The following is a 21,952-nucleotide window of genomic DNA, read 5'->3' on the forward strand; positions in this document are numbered from 1 at the left end:
GCCGTGTCCATCTGCGCAGTTCACACAGAGCGTTTTCGAGACAACGCTAACTAACTCTAACTTACTGTAGTGCAACACCCAAACACAGTTATGACAGCTATTGATCTCGAAACATCTGCTCACTGTCACATGAGCGTTCAGACATTTGAGCCCCGTATTTTAAGCATCTCGTGCGCGTTTGGCAGTTTTTTAAACATGTGTGAATCTGTGGCATCATGAAGAGTTTGGTTCCAAAACGAGATAACTCTGCATATGTTATTACCTTTTTATTGTGTTAGCTTGCTGTGTTTTTTTTAGTTATTATGGCTTGAATCAAAACAAACTAACTGCAGTTTGATTGATATGAATTGTAATGCATAATAAATAAAACCGAGTTTTCTCATTTTGGAGCCAAAGTCTTTCAATATTTTTAGAAATCAGGTGTGTTGAAAGGTTTTGCTCGAATATCTTGTGGCATTGTGGGGAGTGTTTTGGGCACAAGATGTGCATTTAACTGTTGTAGTGTTTTTGGGCACCACCTGTTTATGGCAAGCCGAATTATCTTTTAATCATTCTCAGGATATGAATTTTTGATATCAATAATAAAAGTTTTACTAGTGAAAACTATAATTCTTGATATCAAGAAAACAATTTCTACTGGTAACAATTGATATTTTTGATATCAGTTATTACATTAGCACTAGTAAAAAACTTAATTCTTGATATCTGTAATTGCCATTCAAATTCAATTTCAGATATCAATAATTAATGTCTTACATGTTGGAAATCTTATTTCAGATATCAGAAATGCAATGCTTACTAGAAAAAAATAACATATTTTTTATATCAACAATTAACTTGTTACTAGTAAAAATGTTAATTCCTGATATCAATAATAAACTTTTCACTAGTTGAAATTGCTCATTCTTGATATCTGTAAATTAATTTAAACATGTTGCATTTGGTATTTCTGATATCAGGAAATAGATTTCAGATATCAATAAATCTGAGAGTAATTGTAGATATCTAAAATGGCTTTCTTACTAGTAACAATCACATTATTGATATCAAGGATTAACATTGTCACAAGTGAAGATTTAATTATTGATATCAGAAATTGGCATTTTTACATGTAGTAATTCAATTCTTGATATCAATAATAGACATTATCACTAGTGACCACACCATTATTGATATCAAAAATTACGTTTTTTTACTAGTAGGAATTGCATTTTTTATATCTGAAATAAATTATTTTTTGATATGTGAAATTGAATTTGAATGTCTACTGTGATATTTAAATAGTAAACATGCAATAACAGATATTATGTATTACGCTATTTATTATTTGAAATTACATTTTTGATATCAAGAATACACATTTCTGCAAGTGATTGCGTGATTGTTGATATCAAGAATTCACTTTTTTACAAGTGAAAATGTAATTACTGATATCAAAAATATAAATTGTTACCAATAGAAATTCTATTCTTGATATCAAGAATTATAGTTTTCACTAGTAAAAATGTAATTCTTGATATCAAAAATTCATATCGTGAGAATGATTAAAAGCTAATTCGGCTTGCCATCCGTCATTTGGTTGTGTCGTGTTTTGTTAGCTTTTTTCATCACGTGTGTTTAAAGATTTAGTTTGAGGATTTTTGTATCGCATTGTTCAGTTTGAGGATTTTTTTTAATGCACCTGTGTTTAAAGGTTTTGTTTGAGTATTTTTTATTTCGGGTGTAAATTGTTTGATCGAGTATTTTGAGACAGATTTTAAGGTTTTGTTCAAGTATTTTGTGACATCACAGTTGTGTCTAAAGGGTATGTTCAAGCTATTTGTGGTATAACGGTTGTGTTTAAAGGGTTTGTGCGAGTATTTTTTGTTATCATATGTGTGTTATAAAGGTTGTGTTAAACGGCTTTAGGTATATAGGTAATGCCTTGCTATTAATATTCTATTAATGATTTGTTATCATTCAAACAATGTGTTACAACAAAATCGAGAACTTTATTGTATTCTGTATTTTATTACTCACATCCTTTAAAGTGTGTCTTTGGCACTGTAAATACGTGTTATACATAACCTTGAAGAAAGGAAGTTGGCGGAGATTAGAAAACAAATGTCGTGTTTATGCTGTGCTTCATCAGAGGGAGGAAGCATTACTCGAACATAGAGTTAAAACAGACGCTCTCAATGCATTTCATATCTCAAGCATGTGACAGTGGAATATGAAGAGGTTATGTGTGTGTGTGTAAGAGAGCCAGAGAGAGGGAAGTTTAGGGAAAACCCAAGTAATCTATATCTGCAATACTCAGCAGCGCTGAAGTTCTCTGACAGTCTTGTGCATTAAATACATCGCTGCTATTAATTATGAATAAATGCAACTTTGGCTCTACAAGACACATTCACAAACTTGTGAAATCAGTGTGGATTTAACAATAAGCTTCATAAATACATTTATTAAGAATGCTGCATTGAGTGATCAGCACATTTATACAGGCTGTGTCAAGGTGACTGAGATTCAGAATGGGTATGTGCAATAAAGACCCCTTCCTCCTCTTTATTTATACCCATATTTATAAAACATGGCCACAGCTGAGTGAGCTCATGTCCTGTGGAGGGTGAGATTAACTCAGAGAAAACAAGCCCTGCGTCATATAGGCCGGCTACAGAGAAACACAGTGTTGAGTTTTAAAATGGTGCCTTGAAGTCGTTTGGAAGAAAGCCACAAAGAAAGCCAGGACGTTCCAAACTCACGGCTGATTGAAAGAGGAAATAACGTCTCAGTGCTTTGTGACCCTTCTTTTCTGATGCACAGAAAAGATTGGTCTTGTCAGGTGATACCTTTACTGTAGATTTTACGCAAAGGTTTAGAGACACAGTTTGGTATTTTTTCCAAGAAACATGCTTGCAGGCAGAAAAACAGCTGGCAGTTTTAAAATATATTCGGTGTATTTTGCACCTGTGAACACTGATGGAGTCGACATGGAGCTTGGAGTTCTTGGGTATCCATATATCAGGATCTTTCCTGGATCCTCAACACCTCAACTCAGATTAAAAAGGCTGTACTTCTTTTAAAAAGCAAACCAAGATCAAATACACACCTAGAAATTCAAGGCACTGCTCTAACCTGGATTAGGTCATTTATATCAAACTTAATATAAATGTTAATTCTGTTTTTTGTTCATTTAGGCCAGATATTCTCCTCCCCTCTGACGTATGGAATCCCTCAAGGGTCCACCTTTGCTGCCATGTTATTCGGCCTGTACATGCTGCCACTAGGGTCAATCTTTCGAAAACATGGGATCTCCTTCCACTTTTTTAGCCTGTGTGAAAAAATAATAGAACCGCGTCGACCCCCTTGTGATTTGTCTAAACAAGGTTAAAACATGGCTACCAAGTCATTTTTTTTATTTCAATGAAAGTAAAACCGAGTTCGTCTAGTTTGGGGGACCTGCTCTGCACGAAATGCCTAATTTAAATGAGGTGACCCCTGTCACAGATCTGGTGTGGAAGAACCCAAGTGCAGGCAGCAGTGAAGGGGTTTACATGGATTTATTAAAACAAAACAAACAACCACGATGGGGGAAAACACTGAAAAGACTAAAAAACAAAATACTTCAAAACACAAGAGTTCATGGAGGGAAGTCCAGAGGGGTCGGGCCAGTCTTTGTTTTGGGGGAGGCGCTCTTTAGCGCTGGAGCACCTTGTAGCGGCCACAGTATCACCGGCTGAGAGGCAGGAAGAGGCTACCGAGTCACCGGCTGGAACGCCGACAGAATCACCGGCTGGAATGCCGATTGGGCAGGACTGGGTACCAGCTGGAACGCCGGCTGTGCAGAATTGGGTACCGGCTGGAATGGCCACTGAGCAGGACAGGGCACCTGCGGCTGGGCAGGACTGAGTACCGGCTGGAATGGCCACTGAGCAGGACAGGGCACCTGCGGCTGGGCAGGATTGAGTACCGGCTGGAATGGCCACTGAGCAGGACAGGGCACCTGCGGCTGGGCAGGACTGAGTACCGGCTGGAATGGCCACTGAGCAGGACAGGGCACCTGCGGCTGGGCAGGACTGAGTACCGGCTGGAATGGCCACTGAGCAGGACAGGGCACCTGCGGCTGGGCAGGACTGAGTACCGGCTGGAATGGCCACTGAGCAGGACAGGGCACCTGCGGCTGGGCAGGACTGAGTACCGGCTGGAATGGCCACTGAGCAGGACAGGGCACCTGCGGCTGGGCAGGACTGAGTACCGGCTGGAATGCCGGCTGCTGGGCAGGCCGGCGCGACACCCTCGTCGGCTTCTTCTTGGCACACTCTTCGTGTGGCCGGCTGCGGAGAAGCAATGGGGAGCCCGGTTAGCTCCATACCGGAGTAGTCACAAAAAAAAACAAAAAAAACTGCCCAATACATTTCAGGTGTTCAACTGTACCCTCCATCAAAGACCATCACAATCGCTCAAATAGAGGTCCTTATTTAAAGATGAAGGCAGCAAATGTTGTACTGTGCATTTCTCTCTGAAAATCCGAGGAAAATGGGTCGTTCCAGACATTGTTCAGAAGAACAGCGTACTTGGATAAAAAAATTGATTAGAGAGGGAAAAACATATAAAGCAGTGCAGAAAATGGTAGGCAGCTCAGCTAAAATGATAGCAAATGTTTTAAAATGGCGTCCAAAATCAGAAAAAAATTGATCGAAGAATTGCCAAAATGGCTAATGATCAGTTCCAGGGTGATCAAAGAAAGTCAGACGACCCCCAAAACTGAATTCAAGCCACAGTACAGTGAAGAAAGTGAAGCATGATGGCGCAAGCATCGTGATATGGGATGTTGCTCATACTATGTTGTTGGGCCTATTTTTCGGATTCCGGGGATCAGTTTGAGTACATTCAAATACTTAAAGAGGTCATGTTGCCTTATGCCGAGGAAGAAATGCCCTTGAAATGGGTGTTTCAACAAGACAAAGACCCCAAACATACCAGTAAGCGAGAAGCATCTTGCTTCCAGACCAACTAGAGTAACGTTATGAAGTGGCCAGCTCAATCTCCAGACCTCAATCCAATAGAAAACTTTTGGGGTGACATCAAAAACACAGTTTCTGAGGCAAAACCAAGACAGGCAGAGGAATTGTGGTCTGTGGTGCAATCGTCCTGGGCTGGAATACCTGTTCACAGGTGCCAAAAGTTGCTCGACTCCATGCAACACAGATGTGAAGCAGTTTTCAGAAACCGTGGCTATACAACTAAATATAAGTTCAGTGATTCACAAGAACGCTATATCTTGAAGCGCTTTTTAATTTTATACAGTAAATGTTTGAGTTTGTAAAGAAAAATGCAGACACTTCAAATTTTTCAACAGCCTTAAATTCCCTTTTCTTTACTTTCCGTAGAGTAATAACAAATTCTTTACTTTTTTTCATGTTTGATTAAGAATAGAATGTGCAGTGCTCACAATTCATTTGTGTATTGAAATTGAAAGTTATTATAAGGATTTTGAGCTTTACTCACTTTTTTAGACACACTGCTATTATTTTGAAAACAGCTGTAAATAAAAATGCACCACACAAGAGTTTAAGACAAGTTTCTCAACCCATCGTTGTAGTATTTACAATGGTTTCGTGTCTTTAGCAATCAATTTAATAATCAAATAAATGAAATAATGCTTTCACGCCATATGGACTTGGAAGCTTTGTCACATTCACTGCATTGTCACTTTACCGAATACTGTCACTTCATTTATATACTTGCACTACAGCAGAAACTGTTGTTACAATTGTTTCTATTGAATACGGTCTCTCCCAAGATATAAATCGTTTTATACTTATTGAGTGGTAGCACTTCTTGCTAATGCAAACTTAATTTTGGTCTCTTATTGCAATTTTACTTCCATTGATACTTTGTTTAAATGTACTTTTTATTGGCATTTATTGTCTGTTGCCCGTCTATGCTCTCCTGAAGTAAAAACTAAATAATAATTGTAAAAATCATTGAATTATGGTAAACATCATTTCAGTTATGTTTAACAGGGGACCCAGTAGTTTTATAGGGGAGCACGTATCTCCCCCTGTAGGAAGACTACAGCTATTGGATTTTGTACAGCATTCTGTCAGCTTTATTCAGACACGCCACGAAATGCAAACAATATAAAAGATGCAACTGCATTTTAAAACCAATCCTTTCACTTAAGCGAGAATAAAACACTTCATTATACACGTGTTTGATATCACAAGACAATCATTTTATATACAAACAGTAAATAAGACATTAGACAGATGGTAAATACTATATCACAGATTTGTGTTTAATGTGTGATTCAGCAGCTTGTATTGAGACTGTATACTGTATCACTTCAGATCGTGAGTGCTAGACGCTTGTATAAAGAGTTTAGTTGTTTTTATTCAATTTGTATTTTGTTAGGGTGTTTAAGCCCTTTTTTGCTCCTGTTGAAGAAATGGTTTTCTTTTGATAAAGTTATGTACGTTCAAACCCCACAACTATTGAAGTAGACTACAGATTACACCCGTTTAAGTCTTTTAGTTTTATTATTAGTCTATCATATTAGTCTATAAACTGGTTTACACGGAATTCTGTAAGTTAGCTATTAAAATGAATACTGTAACTTGTTGGTCCTCAATTATTTCAATGTCACAGCAGATGTAAGACAGGCTTGATGTCAGTGCTGTTAATACGGCAGTTGCACATTAAAATACACCAAAAATATGAAAAAGATTATGTAAGCAACTTTGAAAGAAAAACTGATTAAGAATATTATAATAATACAGAAGGATTTTACCATACTATATATTGTCACAATAAACAAGAATAAGCCCTAAGGAAAAGACAAGCAATCGGACACAACAGAATAATTTAATCATAATTCAAGGATCACATCACAAGATTATGTAACATAACATAACTCAGCGGTAATGATGTAAATAGGGGTTCTTTTGTGACGGACTGAATGGTAAACAGGTTTCATTTGAATTAAAGACCCTGTGTAATACAATAGTGATGTTAGAAATGAAGACGTGTGCATGAGCAACGTCATCTTATTTACAGGGCTCAGGTGCACCACAAAACAACATTAAACCGATTTACATACGTCAAAGGTTTAGGATCACTCTTTATTCATATTTTCCCACACTTTAGAATAACATTAAACCCATCAAAACCATGAAATAACACAAATGTAGCTGTTGGAATTATGCTGTGACTTAAAGCATCCAAAATGAACTTATGTTATATTTGACCATTTTTAAAGTAGCCACCCGTAGACTAAATCGTACATTTGGCATTTAACATTTTTATTTATTATATGGTCCAAATAACCCATTTCAAAAATATTTCTTTAATAAAAAAGGTTTTCTAAAAGAATTAAGTAACGTGTTGGCACAGTTTATTTTTGTCTACATAAGTGATTTCAAACACTGAAACACACACCTTTAGATTAATAGATTTTTAAGATTACGAGAAACATTTTTATTCAAGTGATCGTAAACTTTTGACCAGTAGAGTATTCACATGTTTCTGCATTTGTTTTGCCGAGTTGCTTCAACTCAATTGGTTCAGTTGGTTTTGTAGAATTTTAAGACATCTGTCTTGTAGTAAATATTCATTTGAGAAGCATTTAAGGAGGGACTTCTTTCCAATGTTAAACGTTCTGGCTTTTCATGCTTAACATGGTCAACTTGTTAAAGAACGAGTTGGACGTATGGCATAGTATTTCTGTGCTTGATACACTCCCACAGCACTCCAACTTGATTCTGAAGGTTTCTGAAACCCTGTTTCATAACATGGATCCTAATCCTTTTATTGGCCAACTTTCCTGGAAAAGCTTGACAAGGTGAAACGCATAGCCTGCCCACGCGCCTTGGCTGCGCTGCATCATGATTGGCTGCGCTGTGGGCCTGCAGCTACAGATCGTTACTCTTGCGATGTTGAGAAAGTTTGTGTGTTAGTTTGTTCACAGCATTTCAGTGATGGATGTTATATAACCGGTGGATATAACAATGGACCAAATTAATGCATATGATGAACACGTCTTTAATAAACTATCAAATAAAAACTTATTTTATGCTTTACATAAATAAAAAAAGATTTCTCAAAATAAAATGCCCCTGTGACACATGTCTGTAAACATCAAAGATTCGGAAAATACTATTTGAATGTGCTGTAATTTAATCAAGTTAAATTTTATTGAATAAGTTAAAGTAACATAAAACATACTGTATGTTGTCACGATTTGTTGATCATTTAATTTTTTAAAGATTAAACCCAGAGAGACCTTGTATAGGCTATGGGACACATCTATTATATTGTTGGGTTCCCTGTACCAAACTGGATGGTGCAATCTTGAATCCCAGGGCACCCTCGGGCTCATGGTAGTCAAGGGCCCCTGGGCACTGGCCCCATTGGCCCGGTCAGTAATCCATCCCTGGACACAGTAGAGACGATGGTCTCTTTTACCCCAATGAAAGTTTCTGTGCAGGCGGTGATGTCATCGCGAGATGAGAGGTGCCTCTGGTCAGGCCTATGGTGGAGTCTGCGTGGCAACAAGTAAAGGCGTTTGACGGCCGAGCGGTACTTGTTGGACATGACGTTGTAGAGAACTGGGTTAACTGAGGCACTGAGGTAAAACAGGACCATGGAAGCGACATTAAAATCCTGACTGAGGCGGGCGGAATGATAGTCATCCACGTGTGTGAAGAGGAATCGACCGATGTGGTAGGGCAGCCAGCAGATGGCAAACACCAACACAACAACAGCTAGAGGAAAGAATATGAGATTTTAGCACAAATTCTGCCGCTCCGTTCATATTAAAATCACAAGGGCTATTCAAAACCTGTTAAACAAGCTCTTCCCTAAATGGTGGACAGATATTTACAATTTATAAATGTGTAAAAATAGCACACGTAGCACCAATGTTATAAGTCTCGATCGGCCATTTTAACCAAAAGCATCTTAAGATGATTATAAAATGTATTATTATAAAATCAGCCTATAGGAAATAATAACAAAGTGTTACAAAGTTCCACTTGAAAGAAGTGCAATTACGGACAAGTTCTGAACTTACCAAAGAACATCAGATTTATTTTCTTAATAAAATTCAGGCTTTGACAATTATTATGCTCTTACTCGTGAGGTAACAATACATTTGGAATCTGTTAAATGACTTCAACGATCATATAGATTTTTGCTGACGATAATTTAATGACTAAATGTCAAATGACTGTAAAGTAATGGAAAGTAATGGCGTTGGGTGATTCTCGTGAAATCCTGGTTTCAAGATTTCAACATTAATTTCTGAAAAACACTTTCATAAACACATTTTCTTTTAATTTATTAAAACAAGTTATGACATTGATTTCTAAATTTCACTGACAGTATAACACAAATGTGTACATTATTGACAAAAAGAATTCCTAACAAAAATCTCATTACCGTAACCAGCTATAACAATCCCATAGCATGTTTTGCTAAATCATGTTTATTAATCATACATGCAGTAAAACATGAGTGAATTATATTTTAATAGAAAAAGATACATGTAAGATTTTTTTAAACGAAGAAAATTACTTGTATCGGTAATGAGAATGAATAAAGTTGTGTACGCAGCGTGACAAAGAATAAGTTTTTACCTAGAAAAATATAAAGTTATCTGCTAGATGTGTTTCTTCTTCAAACATTAATATAAATATATTTGTGTGTGTTTGTGTGTTTAAACAGTCCTTTAAAAATGTTAAGGAGGATGAGAATATCAGCTGTGGACACGATTTCTGCACTTTTATTATACATGAATATTCTGTCAATGTTGTTTTTATCAGGTTTTAATTTTACTCTGCTTATTTTATAATCAACAAATCAGGACACATCACGGTAATTGAGAGAATGTTAGCAGAAAACACGAAAAATACATAAACTCATTTAAATGATAGTAGTTTATAAATTATAAGGTAGACTTGCACAAACTATGTTTAAACCGTGCTTATTAGGAATACAATATATTCAAAATTTTCTTACATTTTACATAGGTATCGACAATGCCCTGGGATCGATCCCACAACCTTGCTAAGACCATAGATTTTAATCATCCTTCAATAAAACAAATCTTTGTCACCCGTTTGATCTATGAAACCCACTATAATAGTAATCCAAAACAAATGTGGCTTATGTTTTACTGAACCCTAAAGCAAACTCTCTTCATCCTCTTAAAGAACAGTGGCTACAGAAAAACACTCACCTAGGATCTTTACAGTCTGTCGGTGAACCCTCTGTCTGGCTTCTGCATTAGGCCCGTGAAGCTCATTGCGGCTCTTCCACAACTTGCGTCCAATGGCCCCATACAGACAAAGCAGACAAAACATGGGGCAGAAGAAGTAGGCGGTCGACACCCAGATGGTGGTGTGGAGAAGCCCGGAGTCGATGGCGTAGCGTGTGTGCTTGCACTGGCGTGTGTTGGGGTCATGCATCGTCTCGTTCTCATATTCCACACCCATCAGGAAGAACATCGGAGCGGCGGAGAGCAAGGCGAAGCCCCAAAGTGCCAGAATGACATACTTGACCCTGCGTTTGCTGATGACAGTCTTGGCTTTAAAAGGGAAGCAGATGGCCAGGTAACGCTCCATGCTCAGTACAGTTATGTGGAGGATGGTAGCATTGGTGCAACCCTCGTGGAGGTAGTGCGACAGACGACACACCAGCTCGCCGAAGACCCAGGGGATGTACTTCCAGAGGCGGTACAGGTCAAAGGGGAGGCTGAGGAAGATGACCAGGTCTGAAACGGCCATGCTGGAGAGGTACAGGTTGGTGGTGGTCTTCATGTCCTTGAAGCGCTGGATGAGAAGGATGGTCATGGTGTTGCCGGTCACACCGACAATGAAGAGGAGGAGGCAAATGATGGTGACCGGGATGAGGGTGGAAGTTGGGAACAGAGAGTCGCCCCAATGGTGGTCATCCATGTTGATGGAAATCGGTAGTTGCTTGGTGGGAGGGATCAGAGAATGAAAGATCTCTACAAGACGATGCCCATGAAATAGATCTGTTTGCAAAAAGATGCCGTGAGCTTGAAGGGATGAGAGGAAGAGGGCTTGTGGAAGTCGTGCTCAGAGATGACAGCATCACCTCCACTGTGTGCGTGCAAAACATCACTTCGTCCAAATCTTAATTAAATAGGGAGATCACAAGAGGTGGAGACAATGTAGACATACAAGGACATGACAGTAGCAAGAGGCGGAGCTTTGCATGTGCATTTGAATGAACACAGAGCTCCTGATTCATGTAATTACATCATTAGATGTTTACACAATACACTTTGTGTTGGCGCTCAACAAGGTTTATTTTTTGTGTTAAAGTATATTACATCCCAGATAAATTAGCAGAGACATTAACATTAACAGGGTCGTGTGTCTGATGCATACATAGTTGCCCCATCCGACCACTCCAGACGGACCGCCCAATTTTTTTTATAACGGTCCACATGCTAGTTCGTAATTGCGGTTTATTTAAATGAGAGATATCATGTTAATTTAAATGTGTGAGTTTGTGCATCTAATGGGCATCTTTGTATATAACTTGTTGGTACACCTCCACAAAAAAACGAAGAATGCATAATTTTCTCTGTAATATCTTGAAACTGACCAAAGTAACTGGCAGCCACAATGGTTTATTCCATATTTAATAGAAATCAGACTTTGTGAACTTTAAGAACTTTAAGTCAACAATAATATTGTAAATAATAAAACAAATGAAAATGTCACCCTAACATAACGTTTTGTTGCATAACCTTTAGAGGCGATATCACTGCAAACAAACGTTTTCTGTAGCTCTCAATGGCACGTCTGCACCTGTTAACAGGTAGTTTGACCCACTCTTCCTGAGCAAACTGCTCCAGCTGTCTCAGGTTTGATGGGTGCCTTCTCCAGACTGCAAGTTTCGGATGTTTGATAGGATTTAAATCAGGAGTCATAGAAGACCACTGCAGAATAGTCTAATGTTTTGTTCTTTTCCATTCTTGGGTGATTTTAGTTGTGTCTTTTGGGTCATTATCCTGTTGGAGGACCTGTGACTGAGCTTTCTGACACTAGGCAGTATGTTTCGCGCCAGAATCCCTTGATAGGCTTGAGATTTCTATGTGCCCTGCACAGATTCAAGGCGCCCTGTGCCAGATGCAGCAAAGCAGCCCCAAAACATAACCGAACCTCGTCCATGTTTCACTGTAGGTAGGGTGTTCAGTGCTTTGAAAGTTAGATTTGTGAACAGAGATGATGTGACTAGTCAATAAGCTCCAGTTTTAACTAATCTTTCTAGAGGACATTCTCCCAGAAGGATTGTGACTTGTCAATATGAATTTGAGCAAATTCCAGTCTGCTTTTTTGTGTTTATCATTCATCCTGGTTCTTCTTCCATGGAGCCCACTTTGGCTCAAAAAGCAATCGACTGGTGCGATCAGAAACTGAATTACCTTCACCTTGGAGTTCAGCCTGTATCTGTTGGGCAGTTATCCTTGGTGTTTGTCTACCATTAGCACCATCCTTCTGTTCAATCTTGGTTTCGATGTTCCTCTTGCGGCCGCGCCCAGGGAGGTTGGCTACAAATCCATGGACCTTAAACTTCTTAATAGTATTTGCAACTGTTGTCACAGGAACATCAAACTGCTTGGAGATTTTTTAGAATATCTTTTAGAATATCCATTTTAGAATATCTTTGTTGAATAGGCAATAATTAATCTACAGCTTCTTTGCTTTATTCTATGCCATCCCAAAGGCATTAAAGTATACAAGATACAATGGCTTTTAATTTCATCTCTCTTCAATAGGAATGAAGCATTAGTTCAATGAGCTGTAAGGGTACCAACAGATATCTATGGAAAGATGTACCAATTTCTGGCTGAAATGGTGGCTTGATTTAAAGATTTTGCTTTTTCTGATCCAACAATGGTAAGTCGTCAAGTTTTTAATATGGTCATATCTTCCAGTCAGATGTAAGACGAGATGAAAGGGTGAACTCTTTTAACTTCGGAAAATAAGTTACCAACTAGAACGAGAAGAACACCCTCTCATTCATCTCATCTAGTGTATTTGTACTTTTGCTTTGTGCATGAAAAACATCTGTACAAAACTGAAGGAACAGTCCTACGGTTTGTATGTGTGATCTATTTAAGAACTAAAATTTACAGCCGTGTAAAAAATAAGAGACCATTCCAAATATGAATTTTATCAGCATTTCTAGATGTATATTGGCCATTCCAGTCCAGTGTCTGTTAAATTTCAACAAAATCAAACCTCAGGAGTGACAAAGTCATCCAACAGCAATGTGAAAGACTGACAGCATGACGTTGATAAAAATCCAGGTTATCGCGTAATTGTTTTTTAAAATGAAGAAATATTACTCAATATTAACTTGGTTTCTTTGCATCTGCGATCTGAAAAAACACAGGGCATCTTTTCTTATTTTGTTGTTTCCGTTTCATGCAAATATAAAAACCATTTTTATTTGAAATTTGGGAGAAATACAGCATGCAACAAAAATCATAATTTTATCTAAACACTGAAAATTATTTTGAAATGGTCTCTTGATCTTTCCATGGCTGTATGTGTCCGTTTAATATCCAAACACAGTAGAACTGTTGGTGTAGCTAAAATTTACCGTAAGACACCTCTTTAGGAACAAACTGGCCCCCTACACTTCACAGCAATACAGGACAACCAAAAACATAAATATGTTGGATACGTGGGAACAGGACAACCAAAAACATAAATATGTTGGATACGTGGGAACAGGACAACCAAAAACATAAATATGTTGGATACGTGGGAATTTAAGCCTCTTGTATCATGAGCACCGCACTTTTACCGTGCCATGTTAAACAGATACGCCACAAATTCTTTGGTGTGTCACAGAAAAAGCTTCTTAAAAAGTGTAAATCCACACCTTTGCTTCAATATCCATTGTAATACTTCAACACACCTCTTTTGTCATTCCTTTTTCAAAATAGCACACAATTTTTAAACCACAACTACTTGAAATATAACACAACGCCACTGAGTGTTAAAAGGACATTGCAACATGCAGTAAAACATTTTCAAGACAGTTAAGAATTATAAATCTTTTATTGTGCATGGATCTGTCTGTAAATATCATGACTATACAGACAAACTTTAGATACACATATATATATATATATATATTTATATATATATATATGATTATACATTTCCTATCTGATAACAAACGTCTTTAAAGTGATATGTCTGGTAGTATGTATACTATAACAAATTTTCTCTTTTGGAATGTACGGTGTATGAGGTAACTGCAAACATTAAAATTACATAAAAATGGTCTCACTTTTTTGTGCATATTTTATTGATTTTTTTGTAGTTTTTCTCCCAAGAACCATTCGTAGAGGCATACCATGGTAGGGAGATGTTAAAATGGCACACTTTGCAATTTCATTTTATCACTATCAAAAATAGGAATTTGAGATTTTTTCCTTCAATGACAAACAGGAGACATCTGCAGAATATCTATTAGACCAAATCATGTAATTCATTTTCATTCAAGACATCTTGCAAGGAAAGGTACCTGTAGCTGTTAACAGTTGCGACACCACTCATATGCTCAAAACCAAGCACGACACGAAACCGAACGACTCTATTGTCACGCTGCCGTCACACAGCATCGGCAATTGGTCACGAGACTCAACACACAGAGAAAAAGGCAAACATTTTCAATTCACAGGAAGTACATGTAGAATCAACACAAGTCTCTTGCAATTTTCTTAATTTCTCTGCCGGACACAATTCAACGTAATGGTTTTCGTATAAAAAATAAAGGAGAAATCAAGGATATCTAGAAATTAATATGTTGTCCTATATTTAAACCTCTCATGATTACATAAAAAAATATTGTTAAAAGTAACTGATATAACACAATGCGATAATCTGATTACTAAAACTAAACAAACGAAAGAGAAAAACATCAGAGAAATTAAGAAAATACTACATGACTTCTGAAAAAGTGTTTGAATCAACCATTTCACGAACAAATTGATTTTTAAAACAGCCAAAACACATTGAGGGCTTGCACAACTGCAGAACATGATCAATAAAACGCATCACAAGATCAAGACGCATTCAAGAAGTACATTTTTCTCTTCACACTAAGGTGCAAACTGAAGGAAAGGTTTCCGAGAAGCGTACAACGTGTGTGCTGAACGGCGATATTTCGGAGCAAAGCAGTCGCTTGATCGAAAACAAGCTACAGTATACGTACGTGATAGTAAAAAGATCTATTAAGCTGTTAGTTTGGTTTTCATAGTCTCCCACGCTAAGCCAACAGGTCCTCACTGTACAAAAATATACTAACAATTCTTTAGTTATTTTTGCATCCATTACACATTCGGAACATCAAAAGAGTTCTGAGGAAAGTGCTAAATTAACTTTTAACGCTAACAAGCTGTGTCGCTTTGTCACCCAGGGAATGCTCGGTCTCTCGAGACCCCCATGGGGCCTACTCCCATGTGCTTCCGAGAGAGACAACCCTTCTCTGATACCGTAGTCACTGGCTCTTAGTCCCAGGCCCAAGACGTAACCCATGTAACTGTCGAACACTGATCGAAACTCGCACTACATGTATAAATAAAGACTACGACTACACAAACAAACGTCACGGGCATTACGCTTCACTGCTGATCCTTCAATTAACCAAGTGCGACGAGAGAGAGAGCCGTTCATTTCTACATCATGCGCGGAGAGATAAAAGGGACTGCGGAGAGAGAAACGGAACGATAGAGTTGGTGAGATAATTCTACACAATTTCCTTTTCTCATTCTTTCCCTTCAGGCGGCTCCTCGACGCTGGTGCCGGAACACAAAAACGAACCAAAAGAAAACAAAAATCCACAGAAAACAAAAACGTGCTTGGACGACGGCGTGGTCTCGGAGCGCCGCGGCTCATTCGATGACAAAGTACTGGATGGCGACCGCGATAAGTATGGAGGTCACGGCCAACAGGGCGATGATGAGGAAAGAGAACTGTTCGTCCGTCAGGTTGCGTTTTGGCTTCTGGGCCTCTGAGGATTTGGACCCGGCGCTGGAGGAGGTCGCTGGGGTTTCGACGCGAGGCGGGAGCAGGATGACCGTGGAGCTGTAGGCGCCCATGATTTCAGGAGCATCCTGGCACTGGCGGATGGCGCAGACGCGGAAGCGGTACTCCGCCGACGAGCTCATGTTGGAGAAATGGAAGGATGTGGCCGAGCCCTTGTAGATCTGTGAAGAATTAAGGATAAACGATACAGGGGGTTAGAGATTGTTTTTGGTTAGCTTGATAATCCAAAATATTTCATAGATTTGTAGAAAAGAGGTAGTCCGAATTAGCTAGTACCTAATACTTAATTTCAATGATACATTTTTGGTCTCACTCTAGATTAGCTTCCATTTCTCACTTTTAACCAAATCTTAACTACGACTTTTGCCTCAGTTAACTCATTATTACTGCTTATGAGGAAGTTTTATAGTTTAGGTATTGGGTAGGATTAAAGGATGTAGAACAAGGTCATATGTGCCTTATGCAGTACATACTAATATACAATCAATATGCATGTTATTAAGCAAGAAGATAATAGTGAATTCGTGTACCTTAATATAAAGTGCAACCATTTTTTTTAAAGCAGATGTATAAAGAATATAAATATATGAAGTCAATCATGGCCGCACACACGTGTGTGTGGGCCGCATTGACACAAGCGCACAAGCCTCCTGTCACGCATCTCGTCTCCCACAGAGTCTCTCAGTAGGAGACGATGAGTCAGAGATTCAGCCGGGCTGCTTCACCCTTCCATTACAGATAGGTTTCCATTACTTATTTCTAGTGTCACTCGAAGACTCACGGCGGAGTACCTTTAACTTGAATCAAACACTTCTGCTTACTTGCGTCTGACAGATAATATCGCTTATCGTTTTACCAGGCTCCAGAACCGACATTTAAAGTGACAGTGCGCTCAAAAATTGGATTTTTTGCGTGGAATATAAAAGAGCTTTTTAAGCTGCTCTTTTACAAACAATGCCTTCCTAAGCCATACAAAAGAGTCGTGTCACACACCCCTTTAACTTTTACTGTGTAGACAGACAATGGAATTAAAGTAAATGGTGACAGAGAACTTGCGTTTAAAGGCAGAATGCATGCTGCTTGTGATGCTGGTTGGAAATCTCTTCACATCCTGATAGCAATCAAGAAGTAGGACCAAAAAAACATTCCGGCCGAACGTTTTGACGCTAGCCATGTGTTGAGACTGGTCATGTTTACATATTCATCCAATGTAATTTGCCTCCCACTGCGCTCCCAGTTCACGCAGACATCGTATGTCATCAGCGCGCTCACGTCTGCTGTTTCAATATAGAGACAAATGGCGGAGAAGCAAGAAAAACCCGACTTGCCGGCGGAACCCTCAACTAGTAAATATAAAAAACGAAAGACATTATTTGAAAAAGCAGCGAAGAAAAAACGTCTGGACCATGAAAGTGATTTAACATCGGTGCAGCTTTTATGCGACGGAGACAGCTCCGGGAGGCAAAGGTTATGAACGATGATACCATGGTTGCTCTGTTTCTTTTGAACAGGTATGTACATGCTTCGATAAGAATGTATTGATGTTTCGGAGGCGGCGTGGGTTCGGAAGGCAATTCGCATGGAAGGTGGGATCATGATTTCAGTGCTAGCAGGCTAAAGTTAGCACCTTAAGACATCGTGTATTCTGCCTTTAATGAAAGAAAGTCACACATTTGTGGGGATGGGTAAACGAGGACTAAATTCAAGACTGAATCTCTTTAACAGAGCTTGTCAAGGCCTTTAACAAAACACACAAAGGCGGAACAATAGCACGTGCAAGCAAGATGTATCTTTCAGTTGCTGGATTTGATTTGGTCTGCGTATTAAATGTAATAACTCTCACTGAACCCTTACACTAACGTCCATCTGATCACCATTATTCTGTATTAGTACACATTAAGACTGTCGGACCCAACACCTGCCATCCCAGAGCACTGTGCCAGGAGGTGATGAGAATGATTTAAACTGGGCAATATATTGAGATTTAGATATCTAGTTTAAGCCTACTTTTAAACAGATTAATTTAGAGCATATGTTTGGAATGGACGTTTAGTATGCACTTTTCTACCAATTGAAGAAATTGAAAATACAATAACTCAAACCCCAAATCCTTGGACGTTCATTTTGGGATGTAGCTTTTCCTGTAGTTTGTACTATAGGGACATGAATAGCTTTACCTTCTTGTAGAGCTATTACTTTTCCGAGTGATCTGCCATTCGTTCTCACAGTGGACTAAAAAATGGGATACAATTCCACTATCACTCTGAAAGTTGGACCTAAACAGGTCTAGAGAGAGTATATTTATGGACATTAGGGAGCGGGCTCTTTTGACAAATCACCCAGCAATCCCAAGCAACTAACCCCAACACCCTGGCAACCAAACAGCAAAGACCTCACAACCAGTCGAAACATACAAGAACCCTGGTTTCACCCCTCACAATTTCTGCTGAAAATAAAAAAAATGTGTTGTTTTGTTGGTACTAAGTTGTCTAGTTACCTGTCTGAAGTCAGAATTTCCCTGCATACACTGCAAACAGTAGATGATGGGGTCTCCCTTCATAGGTGGCAGTGTTTCCCAGCCCACTTCGCACGACTCGTCCACACGCTCCACGCGAGGAGCTAAACACACATACACAGATGTTAAAAAACATCAGAGGCTGAAAGTGTTTCTGATGATGTTTCCTTGATTAAAGATCGAATTTGAGCACAAAGCATTATGTGCCAATAACAGAAGTTGTTACTATAGACACATGCATAGATTTACCTTTGAAAAGTGATCAAGTTTAAAGAGTATTCGGGGTTAGACACTTTATATATACCCTGTCAAGCTATAAAAATGATCAAAATATTGCAAATGTGCAATGGTTTGCTATATCGGAATTATGTAAATACATTAAAAGGTTTTAGGCGGATGCGAATAGAAGTAACTTCAGCGAGAGGGACAGTGATATTTAATTTTCCCGAAAGGATCTATTGAGAGAAATGCAATATAACATACATAACTGTCAGATAGATGCATCATTTCAGAGGTGTATAAAGACCTTACATAATGAAGCGTTATGCTTTTATTATCTTAGAATGAGCTGTTTCTATCTACATACACCGTGGGTCCACTTACATGGAATTCACCATGTTGTTTCTACAGTAGCCCTAAACGGACAAACTGCTCTACAGAGCGATCTTCCTAAATACGTTATTTCCTTCGACAAAGAAGTGAAAATGTGACGACATCTTAATCCCGTTTCGGCCACTGCAGTGCTTTGAAAGGGAGGGGTGGAGTGAGCAACCTCACCACTAGATGCCGCTAAAAATCACGCCTTTAAATATATTTTTAAAATTGAAATACATTTGATATATTTTTATAAACTTAACATACTACACTATCAGCAAGATACATTATTGTGTTTTTCTTCAATATTGTGCAGTCCTAACAATCTGCTTTTGTTAGTCCTATAATTCATATTCTTGCCATCATGACTTTTGTCAGCACATTTTCGGCCGGATAATTTTCTTATTAAAAAAAGAAAAAAGTCCCAATTGCTTACTTTTGGGCTTTGAGCAATTCTCTTATTCGCAATAACCTTTTTACCATATTATAATTCAATATATGATGAGTTGACATGCAAAACCTTCTAAAAGCCCCCTCGACCAAAAATTTGACTATGATGTTGAGTAAATGCTCTCTTCACACTATTTTCTATTTTCTTCAAAAGCCCGCTCTGAAATATATGGTATTGCTAATGTAGTACATGTAGGCTGTACCTTTGAGGGGCGCAGGCGGTGAGCGGGGGGTTGTGAAGGTGTAAACAGTTGAGAAGGGACCCTCGCCCGCCTCATTAAAGGCCTGGATGCGGAAAGTGTACGAGGTAGACTCATTCAGCCTCTGCACTTTGTGAGTGTGGCAGGGTCCTTTATACAAGGATATAAACCTTCAAGACACAACGACAGAAACAGACACAGAAGAACACCGTGTTAACTGAGCCGAACTCTACAATATTACACCCTTATAAAAACTGACACGGATGACACTAAACTAATCTCTACACCGCTCCTCACGGTGTAAAATGCAGACAACGTGGAATTAAAAGCAGCTGACACATTAACACGGTTTTAGCCAGGTGTATTATAATCATGTCCCAAACGTCTCATGACAATTATGCCTTGATTTGTTTTGTTGGGTTTCATTAAATAATTATGAAATGAATGCATATCCTCAACTATGTTAAGGTGAAAATCCCTCCAAGAGCAAAAACAAGACAATTATGGTCATAGATGGTGCTTATAAACATAAGATGAATTATACACACGTGGACATAAATAGTAAAAGGCTGTCATTAATTTGCACTGTTTCTCGTTTTGATCTTTTATTTTAATAAATCTATACAATTCGTACATTTCATTAAAGAATATCACATTGTGGAAAAAAAATGTCTTCAATACATGCCGGCAACATTTTTGGCACCCTTGTATTTCATACTTTCTGCACGGAAAACAGCACAGAGCCTTTTCTTTTATGTCTGATGAGGTTTGACAATACATGGCAAGTCCATTCCTCCATACAGATCCTTCAAATGATGGTGCTCTCTCTTCTTCAGCTCATCCCACTCATTTTCTATAGGGTCCAAGTCAGGGGACTGGGATGGATGGCTATGGCATGATCTTGATTTTGTGTTCAGAGACACATTTTTGTATCTTGGTTTTGAACCATTCACCCATTATAATATTTGTAAATGATAAAAGACATGATGCCATGTATCTAAACAAAATGTCCAGAGCCTCTGGTGTAAAAGAATAGGTCCAGAACAATAAAGATCGGGTGGTATATTTAACTGTAGAAATGTGGCACTTTTTTATCCCAGTGTGCACAAATCTTGTCTTATTGCTGCCAAAAATACCTTTTCATTTCATATGGCCATAGAACCTGGTTGAAGCTCCAGTATGGCACATTAATATGGTGCCGCTTTTTACTTTAATGAAATGTAATTTTTTTAATCAAAACGAGAAACAAGGCAATTTATTTTTACAGCCTTCTTTGTTAATATTTACCAATATTTTTGTCCACGTGTGTACTGTATATGTAACTGCAATACTTGTGTTTCAATCCTGTAAGCCCAGAAACATCACATGGCTGTGATTTGGTCACATTCTAGTGAAAAGGATGTTTAGAAAGGCTCAAACATTACAAATGCAGTCGCTAACCTCCCATTTCTATCCTCCATTTGGAGATGGTACTGTAAGGAATCGGTGGACTGGGCCTTAACCGGGCCGTCGCCCCACTTGAGCCTGAGGGTCTGGTGACTGGAGGCGGTGCACTCCAGCCGTGGAGGGAGGGGTGGCAGTGGCTTGGTCTTCAGTTTAAAGGTGTGACTAAAGGGACCTGCGCCTAGGCTGTTCAGAGCCTGGATTCTTATCCTGCAAACACACACAAACTTTTAGTTCATCTTCTAACCGTCACTACATTACATTTTTTATTTTCAAATAACTGCACACCTGGCACATTCTGCATTAATACACCCCATTACTATGTTGCGTTACAACTGTGTTACTTGAGATAAAGCTTTTTTAAGATTATGATTATTAATATGAAGTTAAGCAGCTATTTTAACAAAGATTTATAGATGGATCACCGGAAAATGAAAATGTCCTGAAATGTATTCAATTTGTTGTTTCTTCAATTGAACGGTGAAGAAGATGTTTAGCTCTAGTCCAAAATCTGGATGTGGATTACGGGTAAAGTAAATCTGTCAACCATGCTAGCGGCATGAATTTTATTTAACTTTCAAAGAATATGAACTTGTAGACTTGCATTATGTAAATGACCGCGAACATTGGTTTCAGCTTTAAAAATATTTACTTGAACATTATCACCC

General features: G+C 38.5%; 2 protein-coding genes across 4 annotated transcripts in view; both read right to left on the reverse strand.

Moving 5' to 3' along the window:
* Positions 1-8,364: 8,364 nt before the first annotated feature.
* mlnr (motilin receptor) lies at positions 8,365-10,937 on the reverse strand (the record flags this gene model as incomplete). Its single annotated transcript, XM_079481963.1, has 2 exons — positions 8,365-8,744; positions 10,220-10,937. 2 exons carry the CDS (start codon positions 10,935-10,937, stop codon positions 8,365-8,367), a joined length of 1,098 nt encoding a protein of 365 aa, XP_079338089.1.
* A 3,327-nt stretch (positions 10,938-14,264) lies between these two features.
* The window catches only part of fndc3a (fibronectin type III domain containing 3A), a 65,424-nt gene continuing 57,736 nt past the window's right edge, over positions 14,265-21,952 (reverse strand). For all 3 annotated transcript variants that reach the window (XM_079481634.1, XM_079481633.1, XM_079481635.1), the window contains 4 exons: positions 21,282-21,494; positions 19,845-20,011; positions 18,580-18,701; positions 14,265-16,243 (listed from right to left, as the gene is read on the reverse strand). In XM_079481634.1, coding sequence (XP_079337760.1) covers positions 15,929-16,243; positions 18,580-18,701; positions 19,845-20,011; positions 21,282-21,494 — 817 coding nt within the window. In that variant the 3' untranslated portion in view covers positions 14,265-15,928. The remainder of the gene's footprint in view (positions 16,244-18,579; positions 18,702-19,844; positions 20,012-21,281; positions 21,495-21,952) is intronic.

Source organism: Barbatula barbatula, assembly GCF_947034865.1.
Source record: "Barbatula barbatula genome assembly, chromosome: 19".
NCBI lineage: Eukaryota > Metazoa > Chordata > Actinopteri > Cypriniformes > Nemacheilidae > Barbatula > Barbatula barbatula.